General features: G+C 36.0%; 3 protein-coding genes across 8 annotated transcripts; all 3 read left to right on the top strand.

Moving 5' to 3' along the window:
* Positions 1-680: 680 nt before the first annotated feature.
* On the top strand, positions 681-12,266 carry mdm1 (Mdm1 nuclear protein). 6 transcript variants are annotated; one of them, XM_056244434.1, is made up of 15 exons: positions 681-770; positions 1,265-1,370; positions 1,533-1,834; positions 2,778-2,912; positions 3,363-3,539; positions 4,540-4,670; positions 4,918-5,014; positions 5,486-5,518; positions 6,911-7,113; positions 8,377-8,613; positions 9,148-9,281; positions 9,522-9,658; positions 9,735-9,978; positions 11,529-11,597; positions 11,934-12,266. In XM_056244434.1, exons 1-15 carry the CDS (start codon positions 753-755, stop codon positions 12,041-12,043), a joined length of 2,133 nt encoding a protein of 710 aa, XP_056100409.1. In that variant the 5' UTR covers positions 681-752; the 3' UTR covers positions 12,044-12,266. The 6 variants fall into 6 exon arrangements, with proteins under 6 accessions (XP_056100409.1, XP_056100410.1, XP_056100412.1 ...); XM_056244436.1 differs by lacking the exon at positions 681-770 and adding an exon at positions 909-1,038; XM_056244435.1 differs by lacking the exon at positions 5,486-5,518.
* Positions 12,267-13,161: 895 nt separating this feature from the next.
* On the top strand, positions 13,162-15,656 carry il22 (interleukin 22). Its single transcript, XM_056244433.1, has 5 exons — positions 13,162-13,995; positions 14,151-14,216; positions 14,938-15,093; positions 15,179-15,244; positions 15,331-15,656. The coding sequence occupies exons 1-5, from the start codon at positions 13,861-13,863 to the stop codon at positions 15,415-15,417; spliced, it is 510 nt and encodes a 169-aa protein (XP_056100408.1). The 5' UTR covers positions 13,162-13,860; the 3' UTR covers positions 15,418-15,656.
* A 6,592-nt stretch (positions 15,657-22,248) lies between these two features.
* Positions 22,249-25,008, top strand: il26 (interleukin 26). The gene is made up of 5 exons (XM_056244421.1): positions 22,249-22,473; positions 22,555-22,608; positions 23,472-23,621; positions 23,780-23,854; positions 24,901-25,008. Exons 1-5 carry the CDS (start codon positions 22,327-22,329, stop codon positions 25,006-25,008), a joined length of 534 nt encoding a protein of 177 aa, XP_056100396.1. The 5' UTR covers positions 22,249-22,326.
* Positions 25,009-25,623: the final 615 nt, after the last annotated feature.

Genomic DNA, 25,623 nt, shown 5'->3' with positions numbered 1-25,623 from the left:
TAAAGTAGTATCGGCCTCGATTTTGAATGGTTGGGTTACCTAAAACTGATACCAGGGTTAGCAAATAAGTGTTTAGAAAGCAACTTTTGAGTTTAGCAACATGCTAACGTTACTCGTAAGTAAGTAGCAAGTCAAGTTACACATTTGAGTAGTAGTGAAGGAGAAGTTGCATGTATTATTCCTGGATGCTTTTTCTCACCGTTTACTACCATCTGGTGGTAAATAATCGGCGTGACATTTGAAAAACCGTCTATTGATAAATATATTTTTGAAGCAACAAAGGTATATATGAGTTTACATTTTAAGGGTACTTCTTTTATTTTATTTCTGAGCAAGAATTTTTTGCAATAAAGACCACATTTGTTTTACACTTTAGCTTCTCAAACAAATTGTTCCAAAAAGAAATCAAAGTGTAACTGAAATTCTTAAAAAGTTAAGATCTTATTTTATTTGAATGTTTGTTTTGGATTCCGAAAAACAACATTGACCACAAGGAGTATCACAATTAATTACACTACTACTACACAAACACGTGGTGCAGTAAAACGTCATAACCATGGTCATAACAAAGCGGCTTGCGCATGCGCGTTACGCGTATCGTGGGACGCTGCAGCCCTCACCAAGGTAACAGCTCGAGCCTGCAACCGAATCTAATCTCACACCACTAAGCGAGCAACAAAAAAACAAAAATAAAACACTTCTTTTGTTCACGGACCTCTTTGTGCACTAGTCGCCATTACCTCTGACTCAAAATGACTGTGCATTTTAAGGTGAGTTATTTAAATTATCCATTGGAAACGAATTCTGTTTTTAACACAGATTGAAGGTGCACGCGCTTGTGCGACGTCATTTGTTTAAGGAACATAGAGCGCGCGCTGCAGACATGCTTTCAGTTTTGATATTTAGTCTGGTTGTTTACTTTTAGGTAACCAAATATACATTGACATTCATATGAATTCTAGTAAACTATAGTTTACGCTTTGCCGAAAACAAAGATAAACTACGTGACTGTATTAAGAAACGTGTTAAACTTAAAAGGTAAACCCTTTATAACCTATTGTCGGGACTTCCTGTTATTTCTTGAAGTTTGTGCGCGGATTAAAAGGCAATGGCATCAAGATTATCCAATTGTCAGCTAAGAGCTAGTTAATCATGTTTTTTTCTAATAAATCAGATATGTAATTTATTATACCGCCCATTTAAATATACCGATTTATTTGTGCTATAAAGTGTACTTGTTTCTTGTATGCTCTTCTTCTAATAGGGAATCAGCGAGTATCGAAGTAAATACAAGAGTCGAACAACACGACCAAGAACCGATTCTCCACATCGCAGGATGCGACTGGCAGGACTGTCCTCTGACCAGTCAAGTATGTGATAGATAGATAGATAGATAGATAGATAGATAGATAGATAGATAGATAGATAGATAGATAGATACATACATACAAATATTCATAAAAATGAATAAGCTCATCACATTAATAACTTGGTTAATATTGAACTGATTGATCTTTTTCTATCATTTAAAGGAATTACTCGGGAACCCCAATTCATATCCAAAAGGAAATTTTATCCACCTCAGGTATCCAGTTCTTTCCACTGGGAAGGGCATGTTTCATCTCCACAGCGTCAGGAGAAGAGCAGGCCTGTCACACCTCCTGCTGTCACACCTGTGCTCAGAGCCTCTAGTGCAGAAAGAGAAAAGACCCCTCTAGCCCCTAGAGACCCCGTGCCACCAGAGGGCACCACTGCACCATCCCACCAATTAAAAGCAGAGGCTCAAGCAGCTCAGACATCCACCAGTGCTGCAGACCAGCTGAGACTAAATGGAGTGAGTCTGGTTATAAGTCAGTGTTAAAAAAGTATATCGGTGCAAAGTTGGGTTAATGGGGAATAGCAAGTTATTCCTCTTGAGGAGAAGATTCCTTTGTATTTCTATACCACAATTAATTTCACACACACATATATATATATATGTGATAGATAGATAGATAGATAGATAAAATGTATATAATTCATTACATTTCTCACCTATATATAATTCATTACATTTATATAGCGCTTTTCCCGGCACTCAAATCGCTTTACATAGAGGGGGGTATCTCCTCCACCACCATCCACTTGGATGATGCGACGGACGGTAGCCATGGTGCGCCAGAACGCCCACCACACACCAGCTTACTGGTGGAGAGGAGACAGAGTGATGAAGCCAATTGGTATATATGGGGATGATTAGGAGGCCATGATGGATAGAGGCCAATGGGCAAATTTGACCAGGATGCCAGGGTTACACCTCTACTCTTTCGAAAGACATCCTGGGATTTTTTGTAACCACAGAGAGTCAGGGCCTCAGTTTAACGTCTCATCTGAAGGACGGTGCTCTTTGATAGTATAGTGTCCCCATCACTATACTGGGGCGTTAGGACCCACACAGACCACAGGGTGAGCACCCCCTGCTGGCCTCACTAACATCTCTTCCAGCAGCAACCTGGTTTTCCCAGGAGTCTCCCATCCAGGTACTAACCAGGCTCAACCCTGCTTAGCTTCAGTGGGCAACCAATCTTGGGCTACAGGGTGATATGGCTGCTGGCCTATTTTATTTTATGGAAATATTTACACATTCAAAGGCCCAGTCTTAATATTTATTATAATATAGTTTTAAAAAAAAAAAAATTCAGACCAAAATTGGTGTATAACAATTTGAATTGTATTATTAACTAATAATACCACCATCAATGCAGTTAAAGTAATTCAGAGCTTGTATTGTCTATTAGATTAACCATGCACTGCGGAAAAAAGCAGGACTGAGGTCTGAGCAACAGAGAAATGGCCGTTTGAGCTCAGAGTACCAGCGACAGTTCATGTGGAAAACGCCTGTGGCCGATTCGCCCCTGCTTGCTGCACACGAGGTACTTCCTTGCAATTTTATCAGCACTGTCACAATTCAAAATAATTTTTATCATCACACATAGGCTTGCGTTCAGTCCCTGGCCAGATTAACTGTCATATTATTGGACAGAGCACTTTTGCTCACCTGAAGTGTTTTCTTATATTTTAAGATATGAATTATTGATGCGTATTTGAATGCCTTGATTGTTTTTGTGTGCATTTCTCACCTATAAAAACACTCTTCCAGTAGATGGCAGTACAGTTTTGCATGCCGCTATGTTTATTTTATACACACACACACACACACACACACACACATACACATACACACATATATATATATGTGTGTGTGTTATAATAATTATGTTATTATGAATTTTATTTATAATGAATGAAATTTTAATTATTCATCGAAAATACATTTCTCATTGGACCTTTTGGTGTTCTGGATAATTTCATGTCTGTTTTAGATGTTGTACAGTAACAACAGAGCCATCCCACCCTTCAAATCAAACCCTGTAATTATCGAGAGCGAGTACAAGAGAAATTTCAAAGGATCACCTCCTCCCAGACCACCACGCTTGAGGCGAGATGTTGAACAATATGAGATCCCTCTGCTTCATACAGAGAACACAACCCCAGAGAAGGTACATTGAAATATGCACCTTATTTTGAACGTAAGATTGGGTGGGGGCATTTGTAACTTGAAAGGCTTCCAGTGTCATTCGCTTCCAGTTAATTTAACAGTCCGTTATGCTGCTTGATATTGCAAATTGGTATTTGCTGTCATACTATTTTAAAGGTTCTCTAAGCGATCCTGGGTGACGTCACTTCTTGTTGACGTTCGAACTATTGTCAAACAAAACGGAGGCTAGCTAGACCCTCCCTCCTCCTCATCCGCACACTAACCCCCCAAACCACACCCCCAAACCCTTCTTGTCGGTCATTGGCTGGAACAGTTTGTTATGTTTTGGGGAGCGGGTCGCTGCAGTTTGTTTTTGGTGCTGTTTGTGAAGCATGGGCTGTCTACAGAGATCGCGTTTCTTTACAGTGTGTTCAGGGGACAGGCAGCCAGCGGATAGTGAGGAGATGTTTGCTGTATGTGACAAAAAATGTTTTGGCCTAAAAAACACATGACATCGCTTAGAGCACCTTTAATTATCATAATCATAAACAAACTCTTTGTAGTGCAAATAGATTTACCGTTTACTGCCCTTTGTTATTCTTCGAGTTATTTCCCTATAGTTGCTAATAAATGGGAAGTTGCACACATTCAAAGAAAATCGCTTAGTTCTGCGTCACAAATTTTGGTGGATATACATTCAGCTTAGTCACATACATCAAACTTTCCAAGTATGACAGCATAAGTATGGAGCCGGATAAACCAGTTTCACCAACCTATTGTTAGAGCACCTGTATGGGCCATTTGATCAAACCCTGACAGACAGTTGAATGCATGTGAGGGACAGTCACAATGTAAATGCATCCAACTATAGATAACTGAAATTCATATATCTTAATAAATGGTAATTTTCTTTACACATGCATTGCTGACCAATGTATAGTGAGGAAGTATGCATTTTAAAAAATGTTTGTACCTTTGACATGGTATTTCTTGTGCTTTTGCCTAAATGCCCACCATACCAGAGTAAGAGGAAGAAGAAGAAGGAGCGACAACACAGCAGGAAGTCAAGCCCCGAAGAGGAAGTCACCTATCTACAGAAACAGGAAATGAGGTCACCTTGTGCCCTGAGAGACCCTTCACCCAAGGCTATGAGGTGACTGTTGTCTTTTTAAAAATAATTTTATACAGGACTGGAAAAAAAAAACAGAAACAACACAGACAATTAATTTCATATGGCCGTTTCATGCATTTTGCTTAAGCAGCACATAACCACAACATATTTATTTTGACACCTGTATTTTATTCAACAGGTTACAATTATAAATTCTTCAAATTGTGTCTAATTTTTTTTTTAATTCCACAAGAGTATTTACCAGTCTCCCTCTTTTTCTGTTTGGCAGGAAGGTGAAAACTGAGTACAGATCCAACTTCCGTTCTCCCATCCAATACAGCTACAGAGATAAAGCGTGGGTGAAGGTCAGACCTGCAAAGGAGGAGGTGAGCTTCTGGAAAAAGAAAGCAAATCTATGGGAACAAAAGTACAGGCCTAAAATAAAAATAAAATTCAAGATTTAAAGAGTTAGTTCACCCAAAAATGGTCATCATTTACTCACCCTCATGTCGTTCCAAACCCATAAGACTTTGGTTCATCTTCGAAACACAAACGAAGATATTTTAAATGAATGTCTCTCCATTGAAGGTCCAGGCAACTGGACAAATTTCCAGCTTTAAAAAGTACTAATTTATTTTAAATCTTAAAGTATTTCTAGAACTTAGAAGTCACAAGGGTGACTTAAACACAGCAAATAAAAAATTACCAGAGGGTATGACGGCTACTATAGTAATTCAAGAGCAATTCTGACACCACATTACATGAAAGCTTGAGCTGTGGTGGATTAAAGTGGCAGAGCTATTAGGAAACAGATATATAATCTCTCTAATCACTGGTCTGTGTGATTAATCTTGCAGGAGTGTGATGGTTTTCACGAGTGGTATCATGAGGTAACTGTACCGCCTGTTACATCCATTCTCTAGCTGCTGCTGCTGTCTCAACAGATACCTTCATTTGCTTATGTGTATCTGTTCTGCCGCATCAAATGTATGACATCATTCAAACTTCGACTAAATGGTATCATCTCATATAGACCTAGACTCGAAGTTTCTGTGTGTGTGTTCGTTCAATCTGTGTATGTGTGCATGTGGGATCAGTCATCAAGATGTTATCTGTCAGCATACTTGGAACTTTGAAGTTGTCTGTGGTTTTGCTGTTTTTTTTTTTTGCTTTCAGGTGTAACCCTATATTGACTCTTGGCTCACTCGCTGATTATATAAAAGCATAGCTAAACGTTAAGGCACAGTTCATAACACTTAATTGTACTTTTATTTATTTACTTATTTGTTTATTAATTCATTATTCATTACAAATGAGGGTAGGAAGGAACAGAATAGATCTGAATCAATATTAGCATATTAGAGGAGCCAACATTATTGCCCAATTTCAAAAGTAAATCATAACAATACACAGCTGGAGTATAAATGAAATTGACAGAGGGGGACAAAAATAATATTTTTTTGTAAAAAGATGTATATTTAATATTTGTCATATTATATATTTTATCACTATTTCTCAATTTGTATGAGAGTGTCACACTATGACCTTTGCTGTTTGGTAAATTATTTGATCTGATTTCTTTGTTTTTTACATGGTCAGCATCTGTCATGATGATAAATTCAGTGCTTGAATTTTTATGGTTTTCGTATCATGCTGACCCTGTAAAAACAAAGTAACTTTTGTAAGACAGAAGTACTAGATTTTAGGTTATGGTGTCAAGTATGCTTCAATGCATCTCCAGCAAAACTTTTATGCAACTCTTGCCATATGGGACAGGGGTGTCTTTTTGAGTCAGCTCTTTAGGAGCGGAGCATGACTGCCTCCACTTTTACACGCATTCTCCACGGGTTTCGAAGCGGATCTGACAATGTTGCATGATGTGAATTTATAATGATTCATCAAATTTTTGTTAAGCATGTATAATTACAATATCAGGGCTCAACAATACATTTTCCCACCTCAGAAAATGTTGATTTTTACCAACATATTTTTATACATGTTTGAAAGAAATATATTTTCATGACAAAAAAGTTGACTACTTTTAAATTATAATTTTTATTATAATTAAATAATGATTTTTAAAACATTACGTCAACTGGCCCAAAATCTCACTCGGTCAGCTCGACATTCTTATTGTTGAGTCCTGAATATCTAAAGCAGTGTTTTGTCTGTGCTTGCTGTGAATTATCAGTCGTCTTGTCTACACATATTATCTGCAGCGTTGCCCTATTTTTCCAGGCTCTGATTTATGACAATTCTAAAGTTCTGCTGTTTTTCGACAGGTGCGGGAGCTACGTGAGAAGGCAGAGGCCTACAGGAAACGGGCATGGGGAACTCATTTTTCTCGGCAACACTTGAATCAGATCCTGTCAGATCACAACTGGATGTGGGAGCCTTCAAATGGCACCTCCTCATCCTCCATTGAATCTGAGACCTGCAGAAGCACCAGTAGCAGCCCTATCATTGAGGCTCTGGACCTGGCCAGGTGACCAGAGCTCAGGCATCATAGTTCTTATAGTCAGCTCAGAGCTTTCGTTTATTAATGACCTGGGGCCCTATTCACAAAGGCTAAAAGTAGCTCCTAACTGGCGAATTTAGGAGCAACTCCTAAAAATAATGGGCGTGTCACTCCTAACTTTAGGACTCCTAATTTTTTTCACTAAGAGTAATTCACGAAGCATTTTAGCCCTAAAAGTAGCACCTAAGTCTGGGACAGCTTAAAAGAAGTCGAGAGGACTCCTAACTCACTAAGACCTATTCACAAAGGATTGTAGCGCATACCACCGCCTCTCGCAGTCGTCCCATTTAGCACCAACTGAGCCAGCAGCAGTAATGGTGTGTTCACACCGAACGCGAATTTAATTATTTGCGCGAGTAGATTACATACAAAGTCAATGCAAAGACGCGAATAGACGCATCATTCGCGCCAGGCGTTGCGAATGACACGAATTGGGCGACGCGTTTGCCGCGAATGTCTTCCGCGCAAGTTGAAAAATTTGACCTTGAGTGAATGTTGAAGTGTCACTAGACGCGATAGACGCGTATTTGACACTCTATTCGCGTTCGGTGTGAACACACCATAACTGATCCTGCGTCCAGTTGGGCTTTCTTTTCCGTTTTGGCGAGTTCATAATCCACCGTCATTCAACTATTACATTACTACAATAGGAGCAACATTCCCTTGCTTTAAGTAGTCTATTTAGGCTAATAGGATGTCAATCAATGTGTTAATGCAAGTGTCGTTTTTTATTATTAGGCAAGTGGCTGTTTTCATTAGGGTATTAGGATACCTTGATTTAATTTAATTTAATTCACGACTTTTTTTCTCTCTCTCTGTCTTTTTAGAATTACACTTCACTGGGGCATGCACAAACATGATATGCATTTCGATGACATTACTATTATTATTTTGTGTAGGACACAGACATATTTAGATGTCGTAATTCCATGATTTGTTGCGTCTGTGTTATGTTCCGCATGAAGGCCCTGTCATCTAACAACCAATCACCGTGATCATTGCGAGGAAGCTCGTGCATGAGAATTGACGTCATTCATAGCAACGAAGACTCACTCTTAGTTTAGGAGTTGTCATTTTTCCTTACTAAGAGTAGGTCTGAAAGGCGTTGTGAAGAACTTTTAAGAGAAAACTCCTAGCTAAAATATTTTAGTGGGATTTAGGAGTACTCCTAGTGGTAAGATAAAATTCTTTGTGAATACGGACCCTGGTCTCTTTGGCATGTCTATTTAGGGCTGGCAGTACCAGGGCAAGCTCTAGCCCTGGACCTTCTGCTTCTGTGACAGCCAGCAGGAGAAGCTCTCTTGGAGAGGACCCAACCCTTCCTGTGCAGAGGAAGTTGGCCTGGGATGAAGAAGAGGGACATGGAGAGAGAAATGAGTCTGAGATTTCACAGGAAGAGTTCACAGTTGAAAAAAATCAGTGGAATCCAAAAGATGATCGTGGAAACATTAAGGAGAGAAATGACAGGTATGTGCTTGTTGTTTCTCTGAATTGTCACCTCACCTCAGTTGCATTTGAGATAAGAGAACCCGCCAACGCTAGAACCAACATGGACATGACGGTCTCATTGTTGGGCAAAAGTCAGATTTGAAGAATTTGAATTGAGTTGGCTGCAACACAGCAAGTTGAGCTGGAATTTGAAATGAAATGAAGAGGAAGTTAATGAATTACAATTCAAAGAAATGAACGCAGAGATACCAATAATATTAAAAAATGATTATTAATTACAAATGATTTAAAATAGTTTAGTTTAAGAATAATTCAAATGAAAAATAAAAGCTATTATAATTTTTTTATTTTATATTATATATGAATTGTATATATTATATGAAAATTTTATGCAAGAATAGTATTGGAATTTAGAAGTAATTTCCAGTTCAGTTCTGAAAGATGCAAAATGCTGGTTTACAGTGGGATTTTCATAGTTAAGTCCAGCGTGCAAAATGTTTCTGCCTATGCCGTTGCAGTTTTTCATTCAGACGTTTCTCATATCTGTTGTAGGTTGCAGCTATTGGAAACTGAGTCATCATTGGTGGTGGAGGGGTCTGGAGATGCGGGCAGATTACCAACCCCCAAACTGAAGACCATGCAGACTGTACAAAGAACGCATCACGATCGGACAACTCCAGCCACTGGTAACAAACATACTTAACAATACTTTCAAAAGTTTAGGCCACATCGACCTATTGAATAATGTTTTAGTTTACTTAACCTTTACTTTTGGCATCTCGCAACAGTTTCAATTTGATTTAATGGTTTGCAGTCAGAATGACTCCAAGCCTCTAGTTCGTTAGACATACTTTGTAATCAATTAAGGGGAAAAAAGGAGAATTAAAAAAAAAATATATATATATATTATTTATTAATTTTCTTAGGAGGAGCTTTGCTGGTCTCTCCTCCGAAGATCAAACATTCCTCCAGGAAAGTTAGGAGGAGTGAGCCACCTTTAGGAAAACCTCACTCTCCTTATAAACATATCATAGATGGCTCTCCACAGCAGCCACGCAGTAAGGTACATGATTCTTAAGTCAAATGCAATATTATGTCATACATTGTCTTCAGATTTCAATCTCCATTGTATTGCGAAGGCTGAGAATGGAAGCTTGCCACGTTCCCCACCGGCTGCTGGCCTGACCACCGTAGATCTACTTCCCATGCGTGAAGATGCTTGGCCTGAGGATAAGGAAGCGAAAGCGGCAGACTACACCCCCCATCCAAGACAACCCAAGCCAACACAAAAACAACTGACCAGCCACTGTCACAAAGCTGCTGTCTCTCCACTTCCCAACAGAATTCAGGGCATGATGAGAAACCCGGAGTTTCAGCATAATGGTATGCTTCCTTTCAGCATCCACTGATGTAGATCTAGTGTCAGCCATGGGAGTTTTATTATGAGAAGCCTACCGATCGCAGCTTTTATGAATTCACACTGAGCGTTAACAAGCTGTAGAGACATTTATGCACGTTAGAAGTGAACATTTTAGTTTGCGCTACAAAAATATGGCTTTATTTGATTGCGTGATCATCGATCCATACATGGGAAGAAAAACCGCCACTCTATAAGCACGCAATTGAAACGTGACTGAGTCATTTACCAGCAGAAGGAGTAGAGGGAGGTTAGGTTACCGCCAGCAATAGGGGGAGAATAATCTAGGTCAGTCTCCTATTGTCTTTTTTGTGTCTGTTTAGTTTTTTCCACTAACGTCAGTCGTCAGTGCATGATTTTGGTACCACTGTATTGTCCTCATGCTACAGGGTCAGATTTTCCCTGGTCCTCCTGGAGTCATTTATTCCAAAAGATTATTTAACTTCTATCAAGTGTAGTTAATGCACCTATTGATTGATGTATACTTGCGTATCTCCTAATTATGACAATTCAAGAGAACTATCATAATTTGAATTATTGCATTTATACCTCAAAGGCATTTGACATGAATTAGTTCTTTGAAAAGTCTCATTCAAAAAACGTATACACAAGTTTTTTTTAAACAGTCATATAATCACTAAAATGATAAAGATAATTAACTCATAATTAAAAAAAAAAAATAATAATAATAATATATATATATATATATATATATATATACACACACACTACTATTCAAAAGTATTTTTTTAAAGAAATATTTTTTTTCATCAATGACATTAAATTGATTAAAAGTGACTTTAAAGACACCTTCGCAAAAAATTTCTATTTCAAATCAAATTACACAAAAATATTAAGCTATACAACTGTTTAAAACTGTGATAATAATAAGAAAGCACCAAATCAGCATATTAAAATGATTTCTGATTATTAATATGACTGAAGAGTTATGGCTGCTGAAAATGCCTTTGCCATTGCAGGAATAAACTACATCAAATTTATAAAAATAGAAAACTTTTTTTTTTTTTTTTTTTTTTTTTAAATCACAATAAAATTTCACAATGTTAATATGTTTACTGTATTTTTTTTATAAAATAAATGCAGCCTTGGTGAGCATAAGAGACATTTAAAAAATGTACCAACCCCAAACATTTGATCAGTAGTACATTTGTAAAATCATTATAAACTACTGCCAAATTTGACTTTATTTCCCTGCCAGTATTGAGAATTATTCAGTGTTACATATATACAGCATAAGGTAATCAACTTTAAATGAAAAACTGTAAATGTCTGAAATTGTCAGTTGTTATATCTGACCATTGGTCTAACCTAATGTAGTTAAGTTGATTGAATCATATTAAACACGATATTGTTGACTTGTACGTCCAGTCAACCTTACAAAACATGTACAGTGTAGAAAGTGGAAATTACGTGATTAAGTTTCACTGCCTATGATGTTACGTTCATTTATGTAATCCACCCATACATTATTACAATATCCTCTTTGTGTCAATAGGTAACCTGGGAATTTTTCGGCCAGAGCTGTCTCTGTTTCCTGAATCTGATTCTGCTGTGTCAGAGAATGGTAAAATCATCTTCTTAATATTTGCAGATATGAGTAGCCATAAGCAGTTACAGACAGTTACTTCATGCTTTTATGACTGTCTAGCAGTTTTAGTTGGAACAGAAATTAGATCAACGTGTCTTTTGATGTGGTGCGCATATCAAGAACAGCTAATGCATTCATATCACTGGTTTCATTGATTGCATGTCTGCACGGTTTGTGCATATGTTGCCCTTAATTACTCATTTATGGAAACAGTAATATCTTAAAATGTCTTCTATAATTATGTTTAATAATATTATTCTTATATATTTCTCATTGAACATTTTTAAAATCTCTTTTTCATATTAAATCCAGATGATAAGATGTCCCAGATCTCATCTAGATCAGCAGCCTCATGCTCCGTGGCCTCTGAGCTCTTGGGCCGCGCTCAGAGAAGGAAGGAGGAATTCTGGGGAAAGCGCTAATGTGTCAAAGCCCATTCATCAGCTGTGCATTAACTGAAAAATAGCCATTTACTCCTCAGGATGTAAACAGGAAATTTCTTTCTCCCAGTTTTAAAAATCTGATTTGTTTTTGTGATAGTCTGGTATTTAAAAATGAAGAAAAGAGATTTGTTATATTTATTTTATTTACTTACAATTTTAATATGACTAGACTAGTTCAGTACAAATGATTTTGCTAATTAAACGCTATAACTCAGTCTGCAAAAAAGTAATAATTTTTTTTAATGATAGATACAAAGATGATGTATATTTCTCTTTGATACAAAATGAAATATTAATATTTAATAGCTCTAGGTTGAGCAATTCAACACAATAAAACCACAATAGCATTACATTCAGCCTCACCAACTACATCAGGGATTGCACAAAGTGCAAAGTGTGAGAATGGCGTCAGGTGTTCATGCCATGTCATAAACATGAAAAAATGAGTTCAAATTCAATTAACAAATTTGTTGTTGGCCGTATTTATTTACCGGTATTCTGTATTCACATATTTCTGTCAGAATGCATAGCATGTCACAGATCAGTATTTTCTTCACTATATTTTACATGCAGAACACGTGATTCACGAATAAGTAACTCTTATGAACCGGTTCTTGAAATAATCATTCTAAAACTTTAGCAGTTTGAGTTAGTCTAAACCTTTAATGAACTCAACAAATCCAGTGACTATTGAATCAACATATGACTGCTGTGCCACCAAAAAAGCAAAAATATTCTCTTTTTATCTGTCCACCTCACAGACATGCCTTTGTTGATATTAGGACAGAATAAAAAAATAAGAGTTACTTTTAGGGTTACATTTGATATACATATTGTGTCTGTGTGTGTGTGTGTGTGTGTGTGTGTGTGTGTGTACACATGCCTCATAGGGCCTAAATGTTCTTTTTAAATAACTTCAACCATTCACATCTTTTAAGTTTCGTTTTAATATATTTTTTGAATAATGTAATAAATCATAGAACCTTTCCATATAACTTTTATGAATGAAGAAGAGCTATGTAAAAAGAATTTCGCAAAGATAAGATCTTTGAGACTTAACGTCAGTAAATTACCAACCGGTAATAAATTCATAAATACACAGACTTTTTATGTTACTTTCGGCAATATGCATTGCACAGTTTGACGTAATGAATTCAATCAAATGCGCTGGTTCTTTTATTGCAGTGGTCCTTATTGTTCCTGTCACACGTTTGACAGCTTCCCCAAACATCCTGACAGGATTTTTAGCAACATTTGGCTTATGATGTAATACTTTCCCTGTCGCACTTGCATCTTTCAAACTCATAACATACTGATCAGGAAAGGGGTTATTTAAAGGTTACCTAGCAACATTAAGTGGAAATAACTGTATGTACCTACATAATAAAGATTTTATTTTTGTCGCGCACTTATTAATACTATTCGCCAGTGCGGGGAATTCACAGGAACTGTCCACTTCAGAATGCTTCCCCATTCTATGTCCTTATTGCAGCATAATTATTGGAAGATTTATTTCTGTCAGACGAATTTCCGATGCAATCATAACAGTCAGCGAATATGAAGCATGCGAGGTTTCTCAGAGATCCGTTTGACCTGATAAACTTCAGGTGCAGCAGAGGTTGGGGGATTACGCCAAAGGTAAAGAGACAATACCACAGTGACGTATGTGGTAATAACTGGGACAAATCTGGAGAATATAAAAGCTCTAGTCACAACATGCACTCCAAATCTCGTATGCGGGGAACATCAGTCTACACAAGAGGACATATCACTGAATCCACCCGTCTACCTGCAATATGAAGTTCCTAACTCTGCTTGCTGTGATGTGCTGGTGCTTTGTGCGAGGCCAGGCGATGCACCTCATGCGCCCGCGGCCCAAGCCTTTAGACAGCCCCGTCACCTGGAACGACCTCTATGTGATGACTGAACATGTACGTTTGAACGCCTCAGCTGCAATTTATATGCTATATACATCAAATATCTATCATGTTTTAACTAATTGAATTTTTATATAGTTATGTAATTATATAGATTTTTATTTATTTGAAAATACAATGTATAACATTATGCATATTAACCCTTGCAGGCACAAAAGGAAGACAAAGACCACGAAACACGACTGCTTCCAGTTTTCTCCGAGGTTATGCTAAATGTATGTGTGATAATTAACATTAAGTAATAATTGTGGTAATAATTATTTTACTAGTAGGCTAAGCAATCCAATTTTGACTGTTTGCTGCCACTGGATACTTTACTTTTTCTAATTGTGAATAATATCTGTTAGATTCTAAAACATATGATCAATAAGTTATGGCAACATGTTTTTACATTGCTTTAACTCATCAAAGTAAGTTATGCAATTTTCTATTTTTTAAGTTATACAAGATTCCGCTCGTTTTTTAAAGTCAGTTTAATGTAACTTTGCAACTACATGTCAGCTGGCAGTCATTGGAGTTTTAGTTGACTACTTAATATCTGCCAACAGACATTCTACATGCTCCACTAACCCTAACCCAGTCTACTAATCCTCTAATGCGAGTTAGTTGACATGTAGCTGCAAAGTTACTTTTAGTCTAAATTGGTTTAAAGTGTAACTGTATAGTATCTACTCAATTAGTCGTTACATACTAATACTTATTGCTAAAAAACACTATTCACTAGCTATTGTTGAGACTAATACATACTAATTGGAAGTGAATAGTTGAAATAAATTGAACAAAATGTTGCAATTAGTTACCAATAACAATGGAACAGATATTTCTTGCAATGGAATAAGTACTGTTGACTAATCAAATAAATTTCAGTGGATTTCTGTTAGATTTCTTACTAAACTATTATGGCATAACTAAACATTATGATAATATCTGTTCTAGGAAGAGGGCGCTTGTTGCATCAACACCATGATTCTGGATTACTATCTAAACCACATCTTGCATGCAGATGATCATAAGCACGTTGAGAAATACCCACAAATTCGTTTTGTGAGGTCTGATCTGCACAGGGTCGCACACATTTTGAAACCACACTGTGTGAGTGTTTGAAACGGTTTGATATTTTTGACCAGCTGACCAACTGTTATATGTGCTCTGTATCCTAAACATTCTGTTTTTACAGATCGACAGTGCAGAACATGTACAAGTCACGAAATACAAGGAAAGATTTAGTGCCTTTGGACGTAATGTAAGTTGATGTTTTTGTTCAGTGTTAAATCAGTGATAAATGTGGTCTTCTGCATGCCTTTAATATCCATTGTGTTTGTTCTTCAGAGTTTGACACTAGCTCGTAACAAAGCAATCGGAGAGACGATTATTCTCTTCCACTACCTGTTTGAATCCTGCTCTGCAAGAATGTGACTCTGAAACCCTCCTCGGCAGTATTGGAATTTTTATTTATTTTCAGTATTCAAAGAATTATTTATTATGGATGTAGGCTATTTATTTGAGATATTTATTGTATGTTATAAAGTTTTACAAACGGCATGGGAACTGTGCTTTCATGCTTTGGTTGTAAGGTCACATTTGTGGCTGCTGTTGTGACTGACTTGGGCTAAACATCCTAAGACAGTTCACTACAAAGTAAATGCATTGTAAAAGCATTTAAAATAAAAAGATTATTAATAGATTTTTTTTGCAATATATTAATTTATTTTTCTGCATACTGTATGAGATGTGTGTTTGTTTTTTAAATAAAATTTATATATTACTTCTCTTACTTGTTTCTGCTTATTTCACAGCATGCATATCCAAACTTTGTCTTAATATCAAAGTGTTAGTCAGAACAACAACCCCATCATTCTTTCCCATTTGTGTGTTAATTAAGAGGGATGCTGAAACACCCCCTAGTGAGCAAGACTAGATAATCATTTTAAGGAGATCAGCTATTTGATTTTGAAAGTAAATAAAATATTATTCAACAATTTATTGCAGTAACTTAACTTATGTGGGTGGCAAACCGTAATATCCTATACTTCAAAAGTTAGTTCAATGAATGAATAGTTCAAAAGATAACATCCATAATTTTTTTTTTTAAAGGTTTGAAAATGTTTAAATTTAAAGAAAAAAAATTATAGATTCACCATTTGTGATGTGGCAGCGAGCTATAACGCACATGCGTGTTATTTTTATGTGATTATTTATTCATACTTTGCACGTGACGTCACAAGTACTGGCTGGCGGGCAAGAACGTCGTTCTCCACTCCAGCAACGAAACCCAGTAAACTAATCAAGGATCTTGCCAGGACGTCGCCAGTTTTACTATACAAAAGTTGGTGTTTTGAGGTTTGTGATATCTATGGTTTTCAATGAGAACCAGAGATGACCCAACAGTAGAGCTAGATTATTTACGGAGGAATTATTACTGCTCGATTATCTTAAAAAACCTTATCTGCTTTACACAATTTAGCTACCTTGGAGTTAATCCTATTTCTAGTCCATAGTTATGCAGCTAGCTCGCTAACAGACTTGATAGATACTAAAAGACCCATAAGACCTGGAACTACAGGACTCTACGTTGAAAATACCCGTTTGTTGACCGCCAGGTATCCATGGTAGTCACGTGACTGCAAAGTATGAATTGAGGTTGAATTCATATCAAAATATGCCAAACTTCCCTTACTACTTCTGAATAGGATGCCTACTTCATAAATTGTATAAAAATAGTGGAAATAATGGTTCAGATCACTCAAAACATGATGGAGACATCCTTATATGGGCAGTAATGGAGTCTGGTTGTAGTGAAAAAGTTTGGTACTGCGCCCAAGGCAAGGCAAGGCAAGTTTATTTATATAGCACATTTCATACACAATGGTAATTCAAATTGCTTTACATAGAAGAAATAAAAAAAATAAAAAGAAATAACAATAATTAAAACAGTTTAGAATAAAGAAATTAAAATAATCAAAACAAATAAGAATAATTAAAACAGTTTAGAATAAAAAATGAAATAAAGTACAGTAAAAACAGTCGGACGAACAGTGGCACACTGCTCATTCAGTAAATGCACAGCTAAACAGATGTGTTTTGAGTCTGGATTTGAATGTGACTACTGTAGGAGCACATCGTTCCAGCTGCGGCTGGCACAGCTAAAAGCAGACTCTCCGTGCTTAGAGTGAACCCTTGGTATTTCTAGCTGATGTGATCCTAATGATCTGAGTGATCTGTTTGGTTTATATTCAGTGAGCATATCTGCAATGTATTTGGGTCCTAGGCTATTAAATGATTTATATACCAGTAATAATACTTTAAAATCAATCCTAAATGTAACTGGGAGCCAGTGTAAAGATCTGAGGACTGGTGTGATATGTTCATATTTTCTGGTCCTGCTCAGAATCCTGGCAGCAGCGTTCTGTATGAGCTGCAACTGTCTTATGGTCTTTTTAGGAAGGCCAGTGAGGAGTCCATTACAATAATCCACCCTGCTGGTGATGAAAGCATGCACAAGTTTCTCTAAGTCTCGACTTGAAACAAAGCATCTAATTCTTGCAATATTTTTCAGGTGATAGTATGCTGATTTAGTTATTGCTTTGACATGACTACTGAAACTAAGGTCTGACTGGGACACACCAAGATTCCTGACTTGATTTTTAGTTGTTAGACCCCTAGCGTCACGGTATGCATTCACCTTGAGAACTTCCTCTTTGCTTCCAAACGCAATGACTTCAGTTTTGTCTTTGTTTAACTGAAGAAAGTTTTGGCACATCCAACTGTTTACTTCATCAATGCATTGGCACAGGGAGTCAATGGGGCTGTAGTCGTTAGGCGATAGGGCTAAGTAGAGCTGTGTGTCGTCTGCATAGCTGTGGTAAGAGATTCGGTTCTTTCTCATTATTTGGCTCATTGGGACCATATACAGGTTGAACAGGAGTGGTGCAAGAATTGAGCCTTGAGGGACTCCGCATGTCATGGCCGTCCACTCAGACTTATGGTCTCCTATACTCACATAATAACCTCTCCCTTCTAAGTATGATCTGAACCATTTTAGGACTATCCCAGAAAGCCCCACCCAGTTTTCCAGAAGTATGGAGAAGTATGTCGTGATCGACAGTGTCAAATGCAGCACTGAGGTCGAGTAGTGCCAGTACTGATAATTTCCCTGTATCAGTATTTAAGCGAATATCGTTTATTATCTTTATGAGCGCTGTCTCTGTGCTGTGATGCGATCAAAAAAAAAAAAAAAAAAAAAATTAAGTATCTAGGGAGAATTCAGTTAAAGTGGGCCATTTAAGCTTGGTTGTACTTTGCACAATGGGTTTACACTTTCCAAGCATAACAATGGTCTTTAATTAAAGAGATTAAACTGTTTCTTTAAATGATGCAATCTGACACTGGTTGGTGTAGCCACACCTCAAAGGAGGACTTGTGAAAGGTAGAAAACCCTTTGACAAGATTTTAATTTCTAACTTATAAGATTACTCACTAAATATAAACACATATTATTGTAACAGTTCATGTTTTGTTTGTTACTACTGTTAACAGGGAATAAATTGCAAAGCATAACATTTTTAAAAGGTGTTTAGATAAAGTGTAAAGTGGCTGACCTTCAACCTTCAGTACTCAGATCCATTTAATAAATTCATTAATTGACAATTTCACTGTTTATTTTATAGTTCATTTAATTCTACCTCAACTTAGAATAACATTAAAACATTTATTTCTAACAGGCAAAATGCTCTCTCTATAATGTAAAAACAGAACAATGGTAGTTCTGTTGTCTTGACGAATAATGCTACCTATAAGATTCTGCTACCAACCACTATATTTGTATTGTTTTAAGGGTAGGTTTGGATGTTAATAAGGCTTCAAACCATGCATGGTAGCACAATCTGATCAGGTACTGTAGCACAAATCATCAGAACATGGTAAAAGTATACATACATGACAAAGAATGTGCCCAGAAAGCTGCGTCTCAGCTCATGAATACTGAATTGAATTCTCTTTCCCGTCTTCTTGCGCTTGAACTGACAAATTCGCAAAAAAATATTTCAAAATGCCCGTCTTGGTGAGTATCCTTGTAAACATAGTCTGTAATTTCTTAAGTGAAAGTAAACAGTAGAGAAAGACAACACATCAGTATATTGGATCCGAGCATTAGCTTTTAAAGTGACAGCAGCCTAATATTCCTGCTGCCGTCTGTTTTTAATGTTAATCAAACAACAAAAGACAACTCACTGCTCTTGACTGAATATCTTTTGTAACTTAAATACAGATTAATCTACATTTAATATATACAGTGAAGACTATGCAGTGTTTGTTTTACATTTGATTACTTTATTCAATTTATGTACCTGAAAACTAACATTTTCATTTGTATCTTTGTTATAGGCAGAGGGTAAACCAACTTTAGGGTAAGGCCATAAGGAGATGTGCTTCCTATCTGTAACAAGTTTTAATAGAATGTCATGAAATAGTTTCAAGTTACGTGTTGCCAAGCAACAACCACCCAGCACAAACTCTGTTTACTTAAATTTATATTAGTTGGGCTGGTAGTTTTAGCTCAAAATTAGAATAGAGAACTGTGATATTTCACTAGTATCTAAAAATTTGAACCACTGGCCCAAACTCAATCCAACTTTTTGGAGTTATTTTTTTTAACGAACTCAACCCAATATTTAAAAAATGTACAAATGTAAAAAAAAAATGCAGGTGTCGATATCAGCAAGTACGAAAAATCAAAGTCCTCACTGCCTTTGATATCCCACAATCCTGTGCTTTCCATTCCTTGACAGTAAAATAAAGATGGCGTCTGTAAGTTACGGTTGGTCGTCAGTTTGTGTGTTTTTGACCAACTTTTTCCACTTTTGATGTTTTTTCTAACAAGAACTATTATAGTAATTAAATATTTGCTTAATCACCGAAGCTCACTTTATATTGTTCATGATTTTGTATCATTTAACGCTGCCTCAGAATCCTGTCCAAGTGTTTCACAGGATGTGATTGGCTGTTCGCTACTGATGTCAAACTTTCATGTGCACATGCTCCATAGTTATAAACTCAGGATCAAAGCCTGAGTTGACAGAAAATGTTTTTGATCAGTGTCACACCAACAAAGCCTGAATGGATTGGTTTGGTTCTGTCAACTCGAAACTAATCCAGTAACCCATGTGTTGTTCAACTACCAGCCGGTTTGGTTTATCTTCGTTTGTGTTTTTTTATAGGCCTATAAACATTTCTGCAATTGAATCCTTGCGCGTTCTCTTCCATGCTGCTTAACATTGATGTAGATTTTTGGCAATTCTTTTTATAAATAATGTTTTGAGAACATTTTACAGACCAGATAACTTTGAACAATGTTCTATTACTGTAATGTTACTGAAAGGTTTGTTCATAAATTTGAGAGAACTTTGCCAGAAAGGTTTTAAAAATGTTCCCTAGCTGGGTATGCAAACACATTTTAATATTCATTTGTCTGAACAATTCTCTGATGCCCTCTTTGCACATGCACAATGTGTATGTCATAACTGCATCACCCAACAACAAAAAAAGATTTGCATGCATCCTATACGCTCCATTCTATAGGTATGAGGAATTGTGAAATTCCCAGGAAGTGCCTAACTGTTGGATACTTTACAAAACTTTCAAAACCTTTAAAATATTTCAAAACTTTAAAGTGACCAATTTGAAAGGCAAACATACAATAAAATGGCGTAATCCACAGGATAATGAAAGGCTTGGGAATTTACAGGCTCATATTTCCTCGTGTCTATTGTTTGACATGTGTAACATACGCACATTACGCAGACTGACAAAAGTGAAAGTTGTTCAATGAGCTGGGGTATTTTTTAGCTTTCACCTCTGATTTTATCAGATCTTGTGGTTGAAGTAGAGTAGTATTGCCACAGTGATATTGGGAAGCTTTTTTATCCCTTTCATTCATACTGAATCATGATTCAACTCAACTGAGCTGAGCAATTTAACTGAGACGGGCTAGTGGTCCGTCAATAAATGCATGTTTTTAACGTTTAACTTCCTCTTTCCCCCTCTGACTCAAATGTTCATTGTAACTGTTTGACTTTGGATGGTTTGATCGATATTTTTATACTGCGGCAGCTCTTGAGAATGCTTTCTGGGTCAGGTTAAGTTCTTTGCTGAGTCTTGTAGGTGCTGACCTGGTTTGAGAAGGTGGTTAAGCCCTCTGGAAGAGGGGGTTATACTTTGTCATGGTAAAACGTGTTTCGGTAAATGTCGACAATCACATAAGTTGTCACTAACCTCTGCCCCAAATTTGCTGGGGGACCTGAGAAAATACTTTTTTATATTTAGCCTTTTATTTGGGATGAATGCATGTCTGATATCATGGGGCCTAATTACATTGTTTTAAATTAGGAATGATATTTTGTGGCTTAAATCACAAACTTAAGTTTTATATATATATATATATATATTCACAAAAATATTTTAAAGGTTTTGTAAAGTATCCAACAGTTAGGCACTTCCTGGGAATTTCACAATTCCTCATACCTATAGAATGGAGCGTATAGTATGCATGCAAATCTTTTTTTGTTGTTGGGTGATGCAGTTATGACATACACATTGTGCATGTGCAAAGAGGGCATCAGAGAATTGTTCAGACAAATGAATATTAAAATGTGTTTGCATACCCAGCTAGGGAACATTTTTAAAACCTTTCTGGCAAAGTTCTCTCAAATTTATGAACAAACCTTTCAGTAATATATATATATATATATATATATACACACATATAACTTAAGTATAGGGTGAATTCAGGGTGAGTGCGACACTTTTTGCCATTGAGATGACTTGCAAAAAGTGTCGCAATCAACCTTAATTTACCCTATAAGAAACTAAGAATATATTATTCTACAACACTGACATCATAATTTTTGTGTTCTGTATGTTTCAAAAATTTTTCCAATAGCTAAACAGTTTCAAGACACAGTTCACACTATTCACATCAAAGGAAACACTGTAGGTTTGAATGCATCGCAACACATTTAACGCTCTTGCAACCTAGATTTCATCGTCCAGTAATCAATATGCGAGAGGCTTTCGTCACTAGAATACAAAACCACATAAGCCGGCAGGTGACTGAACCCACAAGGAAAAATGAGGGCTAAGCATGCAATCCAAAGCGTTTGAAAAAAATTTACAAAAAAAAATCTGATTTGTGATGAGTGTGGGAATTTTTTTGACAAAGGATGGAGCTATAAAAGCTATGAATGTCACTGGTTGTTGAAAGCACACTGAGCCACTGTACTGTACAGACTGTACAATACAATTTTCAGCCCTCTCTGAAACCGAACCAGAATGCGGATCGTAACCTTGCTCGCCCTCTGTGCTCTCCTGTGCTGCTCTCAAGGCCAGATGCAGGAAGAGTGCCTGAACAAGATTATCCCACTGCATATGATCAAAGAAATGATCAATGCTTCAAAATTCATCCAGGAACCTCTAGATGTAAGTATCCTAATTCATACAGTAACGATATGTGCATTTAAAAGGGTGACATGATTCACAAATGTTCTTTTGTTGTTGCAGAGGGACAATAAACCCTTCCATCGAATATTAGGACAACTTAAAAACTGCTACAAGGTAAGATAATAGTTGTACATTATTTACCTATACACATGAACCACTTCATAGCTATTTAAAAAAAAAAAAAGTATAAATAATAAAAGTATTTGTTTAGCTATTTCAAAATATATAAAAATGTGTGTGTTTATGTTTATATATATATATAAATATATATATATGTGTGTATGTATATACTTTTATATATACATGTTATATGTATATAATTTTATATATATATATATATATATATATGCATATAAATGCACACACATTTTATGTATATTTTTACATTATATATATATAGTGTGTAAATGCATAATTCTATAAATTATTGTACAGTGTATATATATGTGTGAGTGTGTGTGTGAGGGTGTGTGTGTGTGTGTGTGAGAGAGAGAGAGAGAGAGAGAGAGAGAGAGAGAGAGAGAGAGAGAGAGAGAGAGAGAGAGAGTGAGTGTGAGAGAGAGTGTGTGTAAGAGAGAGTGTGTGTGTGTGTGTGTGTGTGTTGTTAGTTTCTGTAAATTTATGCAAAAAGTGCGTCTTTGGGGGGCATGTTGTCACACAATATGAAGAAAGTCACAATAAAAACTCGCTGTTAGAAGTAACATTTAAACTCTTAAACAATTATGAAACAATGAATGAAAGTAAAAAAAATGATAAAGATACATATACATGTTAAAAATTCAAACAACAGCAGTCAATATTAATATTAATAAGTTAACAGTTAATAAATTGTATTACAAATCCACCAATTTGCCCCAACATCACTTTTAACTCTTTGTGCTCCTGTGACAACTAGCCCCGGTCTTCCCTATTCATTTGCCATTCAGAATAACAAAATATGTTGTGTAAAATAAAATAAACTGTTCTGCACACCCCAGAAACGGAAACTGAACGTCGCTGACTTAAAACGCATCCTGGAAATCTATGATGAACATGTGTTCCAAAAGTTGTGGAAGAATAAAACTCATCAGTCGACAAAAATGTTTATGGAATTTTTCAAAAGACTGAAGGGCAAGATTGAGTTCTGTGTAAGTAAGACATCACTAACATTTACCACTTGGTATAGTAAATATACTTGTTGAAAATTATTAAAACTAAAAGGCAATAACAGATGAATTATGTTGCCATAAACAAACAAACATTTTCATTAACATTTTTTTTCTGTTTTTTTCCCCCCTTGACACAGGAGACTGAAGGCAAACAAACTCTGTCATCCTGCGCAAGAGAGAAACTTAAAAAAATTGAGGACACGTTTATGATGGTAAGTGACATTACTTTATAATCTGTTTGCACCCTTCGCCTTATTAGAAGTTAACTTGTGCTTAGTTTATTTAGTGTGCTAAATGATCAAGTTTTTCAGTGGCCAATACCAATAACTTTAGTTGGGTGGCTGGATAATACAATTTAGTTAAAGCGATTAAGATTATAACACATATATTTACTTAAAATTCACATTCAAAATATTTGTAAACCAATTGTGCGTTAAACACAAATCGATTGTTGGTAGATCGGCCAAGTGGGCACAGTAATCAGCCAATGTCATGTATCTCAAAATGATCAAATATAAAATAGATGAAGAATATTGTGAGAGGGGCCAATGACGTAAATAATAATGTATTCAAAAATATTTAAAAAATGCAATTCGCACATTTAGTGACTTGATTACACCTCTTCTACTATGAGCAGGGTAATACAATTATTTTGATATCATAATCAAGAAAAAAAGTTTCATTAGGATGCTTAGCATTATCTTTTAATATTATTTCTTTAAAAAACATAATTTAACAAAACTGCTTCACTACTCATATAGGTTAATATATATGCGTAACCAACATGCAAAAAAATAAAAACATAAAACAGCATATGATATCATAGAGAGGACCCCTGCAGAACCTCATTATATATAATTTATAAGTCTCTTATAAATATCAGATAATTTGTAGTGCTGTCAGATCGATTAATCGCATCTAACATAAAAGTTTGTAAATATATATATGTGTGCGTTTGTGTGTGTATATATACACACAAATATATATATATATATACTTTTATGTTAGATGCAATTAATCGCGATTAATCGATCTGACAGCACTAATAATTTTACTTTTTTTTTGACAAGAAAAGTTTAGTTAAGGTTGTAAAATATCACGTAGAGTGACTCCTGAAAAATATAATATTTACTAATGAATAATTTATGATATTTGTTCACTTTTCTTTATTGTGGATACTCATCTCTGACCCAGGAGCTTATCTCTATGTCCATTGCATTGTGATTTATGAGTTCTCCTCTCTGTTTTTCATACACAGCCTGAGCCAGGAGTTCAGATTAAAGCAATGAGAGAGTTTCACAATGTTTTGGTCTGGATCAGTTTATCCATGGATAGAAGGAGAAGAACGCATAAGAAGATTCAGTAGTTCTCCGCACTGAGGAACTCAGGATGCAGTAGGAGTACGCGCACACTTTCACTATCCATACACACACCCTGCAGTGGAGGAACCAGGCTCAATTAACACACACACACACACACAAAACACAGTGGCTTGAGTCATTAAAAACATCACTCCTTCTATCAATTATCAACAGACGTTGTTTGACATCCCGTGAAAGTTTCACTGTTTCACTGAACAAGCCAAATTTTAGTTGAATCCAATACATCTCAGGGAAGCTATGACATTTTTTTTTACGTAGCAAAAAGACCCGATGCTTACATGCACTGGTTAGACAAGCCAAGGATACGGATATTTTGCATCAACATTTCGGTAACCTGGCATTATGAACAGCAATCTGTATGCTTATTAAAATTAAATGCATTATAGTTTAAAGAATACAGAATGATATAATTTAGAATAATTGAAGGCATATTTATAGTTTTTATGTGATTGTTAATTTTCAAATACATAATTTATTTGTGTGTTTTATTTGTTTGTATTTTTGTTTATTATTTGTAAAGTATTATTTGAGCAGTTTGGAATGTTATAGGGGAAATGAGAGATCTTATATATATCTTATAAAATATCTAATATTTATTT

Source organism: Rhinichthys klamathensis, unplaced genomic scaffold, assembly GCF_029890125.1.
Source record: "Rhinichthys klamathensis goyatoka isolate OS25496 unplaced genomic scaffold, OSU_Roscu_1.1 h1tg000976l_1, whole genome shotgun sequence".
In the NCBI taxonomy this organism is placed as follows: Eukaryota; Metazoa; Chordata; class Actinopteri; order Cypriniformes; family Leuciscidae; genus Rhinichthys; species Rhinichthys klamathensis.
This window is presented reverse-complemented; position numbering and strand designations above follow the sequence as displayed.

What these genes read in the sequence shown, in the direction of transcription:
- mdm1 (XM_056244434.1), top strand. An exon ending in GAGGCTCTGGACCTGGCCAG is followed by an intron (nt 7,114 to 8,376) that starts GTGACCAGAGCT and finishes ATGTCTATTTAG; the next exon opens with GGCTGGCAGTACCAGGGCAA. An exon ending in CCCGGAGTTTCAGCATAATG is followed by an intron (nt 9,979 to 11,528) that starts GTATGCTTCCTT and finishes TTGTGTCAATAG; the next exon opens with GTAACCTGGGAATTTTTCGG.
- il22 (XM_056244433.1), top strand. Translation starts at nt 13,861, where the DNA reads ATGAAGTTCCTAACTCTGCTTGCTGTGATGTGCTGGTGCTTTGTGCGA. An exon ending in ACATTTTGAAACCACACTGT is followed by an intron (nt 15,094 to 15,178) that starts GTGAGTGTTTGA and finishes CTGTTTTTACAG; the next exon opens with ATCGACAGTGCAGAACATGT. An exon ending in TTAGTGCCTTTGGACGTAAT is followed by an intron (nt 15,245 to 15,330) that starts GTAAGTTGATGT and finishes TTTGTTCTTCAG; the next exon opens with AGTTTGACACTAGCTCGTAA.
- il26 (XM_056244421.1), top strand. Translation starts at nt 22,327, where the DNA reads ATGCGGATCGTAACCTTGCTCGCCCTCTGTGCTCTCCTGTGCTGCTCT. An exon ending in TCATCCAGGAACCTCTAGAT is followed by an intron (nt 22,474 to 22,554) that starts GTAAGTATCCTA and finishes TTGTTGTTGCAG; the next exon opens with AGGGACAATAAACCCTTCCA. An exon ending in AGGGCAAGATTGAGTTCTGT is followed by an intron (nt 23,622 to 23,779) that starts GTAAGTAAGACA and finishes CCCTTGACACAG; the next exon opens with GAGACTGAAGGCAAACAAAC.